Raw genomic sequence first — 9,588 nt, forward strand, 5'->3', positions numbered from 1 at the left:
TTTAAAGTTGCATCTGCATAGCTGCAAATTAGTGTGTGTGTGTGTGTGTGTGTGTGTGTGTGTGTGTATTTTTTTTTTTTTTTTTTTGGTGGCTGGCCAAATGGCAAATTAGTATTTTCTTTTACTTTTGTGTTTGTGCTTTTTGTATCTGACTTCACAGGCCGGCATGACAAAGTTTAGTTTTTTCCAACTAAACACTCTTGATGGGCTTCATTTTCTTGTTTTGTGACAATTCAGGGGCAGAATTCTGTTTTGTGACAATGTGTGGGGAGATGAGAGGACATTTGGGGGTCAAATTCTAAAAAACACTTGCCTCGTGCAGCTCTAGCCTAAGCCACTTGGCCCATGTAGCTGTGTTCTTGGGTGTTTCTTCAGGTTGAGAAGTCACAAACTCTAAAGCCTCACGGACATACTTTTCTTTACCCATCTCTCCTGCTCTTAAAAGTCTTAGAGCCAGCGACTCTGCTTCTCCTTCCTAATATGGGTAGAGAAGTTGTCTCCAGGGATTGAGAACAAGTCCGAGAAGTAACAAAGATCTAAAGGTTGTTACCTCTATTTTCAAGGCTATATAGTCCTTTGTAAAGAAAAGCTTAAAGGTTAATTCTTAATAGTGATAGGATCATACCTTCTTAGAATTGGAATAATCCTTAGAAGTCATCTAGTCTAATCTTCTTCCCTTTTGCCAGACAACCAGTAGTGATCGTCTTGCCTCTCTCTTTGAACATTTCCAGTGATGGGGAGCTCACTTCTAACAAAACAGCCCATTTGATTGTTGTGCAGTTATAAATAATTGCCAGCGCTTCCTTATATGAGGCCCAACTCTTCCTCTTAGTATATAATAGTGACAGTAATAATTTACATTCATATTATGCTTTGCTATTTACAAACGCTCCCACATACATTACCTCACTTGGTCCTCATGAGTTCTTACTTAGCCTTACGAAATAGGTTATATGAGCCCTATGTTACAGGTGAAGAAACTGAGACTCAAGTAAGTGAGTTGCCCAAGGTTACAAAGCTTCAAAATGATGGAATCAAAACTGGAACCCAAGCCTGTCAGACTTCAAGATTAATGCTCCTTGAATTAAACCACAAACATCAGTTAGTTGTCCTAGCTCTGGCCTTTTGTGTCTCACTAACAGACCTAATCCATCTTGCACCTAATAGCTCTTTGGATAATTTTAGGTAGCTTGTATGTCTCTTGTAAATATTTTCTTTTCAGGGCTAGACATCCTCAGTTATTTCAATTGTTTCTTATATGACATTGTTTTTCAGACCCTTTACTATCCTGGTATCCTTTTTATGGATATACTCCTGTTTGTCAAAGTGCTTTACAAAATGTGCTGTCAAAAAAGTGAATACAGTTCTCCAAAAGTGGTCTGACCACTGCAGAAGATAGCTGGATTATTTCTCTTGTACATTAGCTGATGCCCCTTTGACATTTTTTCAGCTGTCACATTGATTACTGACTATTTACTGAGCATATAGATAACTGAAATCACTATGTATTCCAAATCCTGTTCTTACACAATTAAGTGTCTAAACTGAAATACAACACCTTGAATTTATCCCTATTAGATTTTATCTGGTTAGCTTTGACTCTTCATTCCAGCATGCCAAAATCGTTTTGGGTCCAGATTTTACTTCCAATATATTTGCTTTTCCTTCCAGCCTGCCTTTGTTCTTCCTCCAATCATTAATAGAAACGTCCAGGGGCAAGGGCAGAGCTGTGAAGCAAAATTTTGGATAGCAGTGGGAAACTTTTACGAGGAATAAATATTTATAAATATTCAGGGTCCCAATCCTACCTGCCTATCTGGCCTACCACTATTGACTGAACCCCACTTCTGAGAACTACTTTCCCTTGAGGTGTTTTCACATTTTATTTGTCTAGAAATTTCACCCTTGTTGGTTAGAATTAAGTCTGGAGAAGTAGTTACCCACCCCAGTTTTTTTCAATTTTCTTCTCATCTCTTCTAAGATTTGAAACTATCATGCTGATAATGTTCCAGATGATGCTGTTAGCTGAATAAGATGTTTGGATGTTTTTCTTCTCAATTACCATATTTTCTTTCCTCTGTTTCAGTTTCGTGTTTTGCATTAAGAAACCATTGGCCTTAAGCTGTCTGACCAGACAGTCTATAACATACTGCCACAAAGATAACCTCTATTTCTCTTTTTCTTTCTCATGCAAATTCTCTCTGCCACGCATTTACACTCAGGTTGGTGGATTTCCATATTGTGGTCTTTCCCTTTTGAACAAGAGTATACCATAATTCAATCAGAAGTCTCATCTCACCAAGTCTCAGTGACACCCAGAGGATCATATATTTACTTTTCTAAATTTAGAAATGATTTCAAAATTATAGAAAAGTTTCAGGACTAGGACAAAGCATGCCCATAGACTCTTTACTCAGATTCACATATTGTTAATATTTTGCCCCACTTACTTTATCATTTGCTAACATTCTCTCTATTTTTTTCCAGAACCATTTGAGAGTAAATCGCATACATCATAGTCTTTCACCCTTAAATTCTTCAGTGTATGTTTCCTGAGAATAAGGAAACATTCTTACATAACCTCAGTACAGTTATCAACATTAAGAAATTTAACATTGCTACAATACTTTTATATAAACCACTATTCATATTCCATTTTTGACAATTGACCCAATAATATACTTTATAGTATATAAAGAACCCAGTGTTGTCCTTTATAATCTAGGATCAGATATGCATTTATTTGTCATATCTCTTTAGCTTCCTCTAATCTGGAACATTTCTTCAGCCTTTCTTTGTCTTCAGTGACATTGACATTTCTAAAAGTGCCATTTTATTTCCTGATTATACTGTTCTTTATTTGGGTTTGTCTGATGTTTCCTCATGATTGTGTTCAGGATATGCATTCATGTTTGGAATACTGTATAAATGATGCTGTGTCCTTTCTTAGGGTGTCATATCTAGAGGCACATATGTCCACTTGCCCTTCATTGGTGATGCTAATTTTGATCACTTGGTCAAGATGTTGTCTGATTTCTTCACTGTGTAGTTACTGTTTTTTCTCTTGGCACTAATAAGCAATCTGTGTGGTAATACTTTAAGACCATGAAAGTATACTGCTTCCTCATCAAACCCTCTCACCCCTACCCCCACCCCAGTTTTAGCATCGATTGATGATTCTTGCCCAATCCAATCTTTATTGTGATTGGCAAAATGATAATTTTATAGCTCAGTACTCCCTCTCACATTTACAAGTTGACACTCAGCATTCTACTATAAGCAAGAGCCCCACTCCCTGTTTTCCCCTACTTGTGTATTTATTTATCAATATTGACTCAAGAACTCTCTTTTTTCAGTGGTATATACTTCTTTAAAGCCCTTACTTTGATGCTCCAATTGTCTAGACTTAGCCACTGGGAGCCTTTCAGGGTGACTTCTGGATCCTTATGACATTGTCCCATCATTTTCTTGAGCACTTTTTAACTTTCTGGCATAACAAAATGTTCTATGCTTATTTTGACCTTATCCTGTCCCAGCCTTGAAATCAGCCATTTTTTCAAGGAACGCTGGTTCTTTTTAGTGGGTGGGAGAATGATATTAGAGACCAAGACCTGGGTACTAGATATACACACGTAATCCACATATGTATGCATATACATACACATACAATATAATGCATACATTACGTATGTGCACATACAGAAGCACATGCATCTTTTAGAAATTAAGAGTTCAGGGGAGCTGGCTAATTAGCTCAGTTTGTTAGAGCACAGCCTTATAACACCAAGGTCACAGGTTCAGATCCGTGTACTGGCCAGTCACCAGAAAAAAAAAAAGTATTAAGATCTATATTTAACGTCAATTAAATTACACTAATATAAATATATTCATTAGAAATTAAGAGTTCACATGAATACTTCCAATTCCAGTCCATCTCCACAGGTTCTTTCTTGCGTTCCCCCATTCCATATTTGTATGTTCCTTCTACCAACAACATCAACACATATACTCATTTGCTCAAACCCATAATATATCTAAAATGGTTTCAGAATTGCTTTGCCCATATCACTACAAAAACAAATGCCCTAATAATTCTTCAGGAACTGTCTGAAGTTCTCCTTCCATCCCCACTGCTTTGGTGTGGTTATATTGTTCATTTGAAATGCAGCTGGGTTTGCTTCAGTTTGCCTTCAGTTTTAGTCTGCACCTTTCCTATCTTGTTATCTTAATTTTAATTTTTTGAATTTGTAAATCAACGACATGTTTTCCAAAGGGAAAAATATGCAAAAAGGTATACTCAGAAAAGTGTCATTCCCTCCCATATCTTTTTAATCCTGTTCTCCCACCCCCATCCCTTGTAGGTAACCAACTTCGTTATTTTCTGATTTATCCTTCCTGTTGTTATTGTTGTTTTATGAATCCAAGCAAATATATGTACATGTTCTTATTTGCCTTTCTCTCAAAAAAAGTAGCATACTATATATGCTCTTTTGCAATTTGCTTTTTTCAGTTGACAATATATCCTGGAAATCACTCTATATCAGTTCATAGTGATCTTCCTCATTTTTTTTCACAGCTGCATAATATTTCATTGTAAAGTTTGTCTTTGTTTGTTTGTTTTTTAGTTGTTAGAAGTGTATCTAAAAGATCGTATTTTTTTCTATTAAAATTTCGTGTATAGTTTGTGATTCATTCTGTGCATTGGTACATAAATAGGCGAGGCCTCAAACATTGTTCCTGGCCCTTAACCTTATTGTTTTTTCATAAGAATCACTTGGCATCTCCGACTATTCTTCTTTCTATAGAATATCTGTTTGCCCTCCATTATGCTTCTTTTTCTAGTTTTAATTTAGGCTTTTTCTCCCTCTCTCAAAATTAATTATAAAACTCATTTCACCAGATCTCTTACAAAACACTCATGACCTATTATTTTCAGTTTTCAACCTCACTAAATCCTTTACTAGAGCTGCATTTAAGTGACTAAATACACTTCTCACTTTCCTTGCCCTTTCCACCCTCTGATTAAAAAGTGGTAAGCTGACTAAAAAGAGAGAAGTTTAGATATTCCACAGAGTAGGATGTTGGTCCCTCTTATTGAAATCTAGCCAAATACATGTTTTTAATTATGTAAATTTCCCACTGTTTAAATAAATGTTTATAGTCTAAAGACTTTCAAAAGCAGAAGCCTAGATCTCTGATTCCTTTCCCTACTTGGGAGGGAAGAAGGTTCCAGGCAACAATATGTTCCTGGACCACCCAGCCCTTAAATAAGTATGGGAATCAGAGCCAGAAAAGGACAAAAATGTATCAGAGGAGATGATACCTTGCTTTGGTTATCATATCATCTCCTTGGCTTCCCTATGATACCTTGGAGCCCAGCTAGTTTGTGAAGTAAGGGTAAGGGTGGGGTGAAAGAGTAGAATCATAAGCCCCCAAAGCCTCACTACCTTCAAGTGACAAAGGAACACTGTCATTCACCCCATGAATTGTGATGTAGTGGAGATAACACACTGGACTAGGATTAAAAGATACCAGGTTTCTACTTTCAACACCATCACCAACTATCTGTGGCCTTAGACAAGTCACCTTTCTTCTCTCCATCATAGTTTACCATTTGTAAGACAAGGGCAATCTGATGTCTAGTTGTCCTTGAGACTTAGTTTCCATGTTTCTGTGCTTTGCATGGGACTGCTCCATCTATACAAGGCCAGACTCAGATCTCAGAGGAGTGGACATTTGGGGTAAAGATTCAGAGACTCCATCAGAGTGATGATTCTGTGATTTTGTATAGTGGTCATTCCTGTGTTATTTGGTAGAAAATTGAAGTAACCTAACTTTTGTTAGTGGTTGCATTCAATTGCCAGAAGCATGGAGCTTGCCATAAGCCTAGCTCTTTGAGGGAAAAGAAATAGTGGAATCATAAGCCCTGGTTCATCTCATTATATCTTCCATGACTCAAAAGAAACCAAATGAATTTACTTTAAGAAGGGAAGTTATGATGAATTTTCAGTTTGTTTTTTAATCCTATCTCTCTTAACTGCTGGTTAATGTCCTTGTCTTTTCCCATCTTACAGGCCTTTATAATTCAGTGGATAGCTGGATGATTGTGCCCAACATTAAACAGAACCATTACACAGTGCACGGACTCCAGAGTGGGACACGCTACATCTTCATTGTTAAAGCCATAAACCAAGCAGGCAGCCGGAACAGTGAGCCTACCCGACTAAAAACAAACAGTATGTTGTGGTGATTCCCAAAGGAAAGATCAGTTTTTCTCTCCATGCCAGGGAGTATACTTAGCCTGAGCAGGCAACCACAGCAGTGCATGAGAGGTACCACTGGGTAGAGGAGTTTTACTGTTGTAGTTTGTGTTTTGGGCAAGGGGTTTGTTAGTGCCTATGGAAGATTTGTGGACACAGAGGTATATATAAAATAGCTGAAGGCTTGGGAGGATGTTAGTGAAGGGTTTTTTTCTGTATTCCACCCTTGATGCTTGAAGGACGATTGAGTAAAAGAGCATTATTTGTGATACTCTAGTAAAATCCTACTGCAAAGAAGCCATATCTGTTAGGAATGCTTTGACTGCAAATAACATAAAGTGCACTAACTTAGCTTAACAAATGGTATTTGTTAGTAGCCTAAACGAATAGTATTTTTCTCTCTCTCACATAGAAAGAAATTTGAAGGTAGGCAGTTTAGGGCTGGTGCAACAGCTCTGTGCATTGGGATATTGCCACACAGTCACAAGATAGCCTCTGCAACCTCCACATGTCATATTTCCTTTCAAGATAGAAAGGAGGAGGAAAGTATTGTTACACATGATGCCTATCCCTTTTATGGGGAAAACAGAAACATTCCCCAAAGTTTCCCCAACTCTGTCTGACTTCTGCTTCCATCTTATTAGCTAACCCTAGCAGTAAGGGAGGCTGGGGGATTGAATATTTAGCTTTTCCAGCCTCTATATTGAAAGTGAGTAAGAGAGAAAAAGTTGGGAATGGGTGTTGGGTTGGCCAACAATGTCTACCACAGAAGTAATTTGTATAATAAAGTTATTACCATACCCAGCAACTGGCCCTGGTAACAATGCTTTTGTCCATGGTTATAAGGAATTCTCTGTTGTGAATGATCCTACACAACAAACATTTTCTCTTATCACTGATGATGCAACAGTCACCCCTAACAAAGTTGCCTAATTATATGTCATTTACATCCCAATTGTAAGAGGCCAAAACAATTGCCCTGTTTCTGAGTTCTTCTTGGGTTTTTTTTGTTCTGCCTCCAAACAGCAATTGCTTCATCAATTCCCCTCACTTTGTCTCACCTCAAACGGCATAACACTCCTTCTCTTAAAATCTACCCAAATCCCAAATCACCCATTGAAATAAAGCAAAGTACAAAGCATATTTGAGAACATGAGACTGAGAGCTCCTTTTTAATTTGATAATATATGATGGGGGGACGGCCAATAGGCTGTCCAGTATGCTTAGAATAACTTCCAGAAAAATACTCATATGAGAGATCCACATTTTTTCCCACAGTGGAAAAAATAAATGCCTCCATGAGGTCATTTTATGGAAGATTGACCTCTATTTTTATTTTATTGAAAACTGTAATCTAAACAGCAGCGAACTTCCACTGCCCCAAGAGTGATCATCATATTGAGGCTCCCCTGGTAGTGATGGTCCTGGAGGACAAAGCTAGAATTTTTAAATACTTCATCATACTTTTCTACTTTTCTCAGGCCAACCCTTTAAACTGGATCCCAAAATGACTCACAAGAAGTTGAAGATCTCCAATGATGGACTGCAGATGGAGAAGGATGAAAGCTCTTTGAAGAAGAGCCATACCCCAGAGAGGTTTAGTGGCACAGGGTGCTATGGGGCAGCAGGAAATATATTCATTGACAGTGGCTGCCACTATTGGGAGGTGGTCATGGGTTCCTCAACATGGTGAGTGGATCCCATTTTTATTTTCTCTTCTTTCCTCTGTTGTTAGCTTCCTGGGAGATTAAATTCTATAGCACAACCATAATACCAATAAGTTAAGCTTAAAAGGTGTCTGATAAAAACCACTCCTGGAGAAATTTGCCATCTTTTTTATAAAATCATGGAAAATATACTGGGCTAGGAGTTAAAAATTATTACATCACTCTAGTTGCTAACTTTTTAAAGCTGCAGTGATATCAACATGTTGCATCTAAGAGTAAACTATTTAAGGAAAAATCATGTATTCTATTTTTCATATATCCTATATGGTGTCTAGCAGAACTCAGATCATTCGTAGATGTTTATTTCTCTCTGCTTTCCACTGTCTCACAGGTATGCAATTGGTATTGCCTACAAATCAGCTCCAAAGAATGAATGGGTTGGCAAGAATGCCTCCTCATGGGTCTTCTCTCGATGCAATAGTAACTTCGTGGTGAGACATAACAATAAGGAAATGCTGGTGGATGTGCCCCCGCAGTTGAAGCGCCTGGGTGTCCTCCTGGATTATGACAACAACATGCTGTCTTTCTATGACCCAGCTAACTCTCTCCATCTTCATACTTTCGATGTGACCTTCATTCTTCCAGTTTGTCCAACATTCACAATCTGGAACAAATCCCTAATGATCCTGTCTGGCTTGCCTGCCCCAGATTTTATCGATTACCCTGAGCGGCAGGAATGCAACTGTAGGCCTCAAGAATCTCCCTATGTTTCTGGGATGAAAGCTTGCCATTAAGTTTCCAGAGAGCAAATAACTTGCTGGCTCTCCAGTTCAGCAGTTCTTCCTCTCCTAAACCTCAGTTAGTGTTCAATATATGAGATACAAAATAAAGTTCATTTAAATCATCCAAAATAAGTAGGTATTGTAGATTTAATTTTTGTGCACTAAAGCTTGTACTTGAATTAATGTATTGAGTTTCTCAGAACAAATTATCTGCATAGTCTGAGTTCAAGCCATTGGAGACAAAATTTAGAGAATGCCTTTGTTGGCACTAGATAATTAAACATCCCCAATGATTTAAGAGTATAAATGATATTGGAAGGAATTAGAATAATTCTAGGTAAGTAAGGTAGAAAGATGCTCTGAACAAGGGGCTAGCCCCTCAGAATGGGGAGGGTGGTCAGCCTTTCTAATACTAGTCAGTTCGGCCAGGTAGAATTTTGAACAGTATCAAATTATCATATTGTATGTTGATTTTGACAAAAACCTACAATCAAGGGTTTATTATAAGGAAACCATGAATGTGTATACATAATATATAAAATGAATTATAAATTATATATACACAATAAACTTTTTAATTTGATCATTTGAGAAAGAAATATATGTGGGTACTTCAAAAAGTTTGTAGAAAAATAAAATTAAATGATAATACAAATCTTTCCATGAGCTTTTTGAAGTACCATCATACTCTAAGGGAAATAAATCACACCATACATTTGTTGTCCCTTACCTCCATCCGTTCCTCCTTTCCTCCCTCTTGTAACACACACATACACATGCAATCACGACATAAATAGTGGGAAGAGAAGAGCTCTAGATTGGTTTAGGAGAGATTTGGGGACAAGACTGCACAAGAGATGCTATTACTGGATAGAAAAT

General features: G+C 37.5%; 1 protein-coding gene across 1 annotated transcript in view; it reads left to right on the forward strand.

Moving 5' to 3' along the window:
- The window catches only part of MID2 (midline 2), an 87,922-nt gene extending 79,081 nt beyond the window's left edge, over positions 1 to 8,841 (forward strand). Inside the window, exons 8-10 of the mRNA XM_008578500.1 lie at positions 6,075 to 6,236; positions 7,742 to 7,949; positions 8,319 to 8,841. Coding sequence (XP_008576722.1) covers positions 6,075 to 6,236; positions 7,742 to 7,949; positions 8,319 to 8,721 — 773 coding nt within the window. The 3' untranslated portion in view covers positions 8,722 to 8,841. The remainder of the gene's footprint in view (positions 1 to 6,074; positions 6,237 to 7,741; positions 7,950 to 8,318) is intronic.
- Positions 8,842 to 9,588: the final 747 nt, after the last annotated feature.

The sequence above is a fragment of the Galeopterus variegatus genome, unplaced genomic scaffold (genome assembly GCF_000696425.1).
Source record: "Galeopterus variegatus unplaced genomic scaffold, G_variegatus-3.0.2 Scaffold1702, whole genome shotgun sequence".
NCBI lineage: Eukaryota > Metazoa > Chordata > Mammalia > Dermoptera > Cynocephalidae > Galeopterus > Galeopterus variegatus.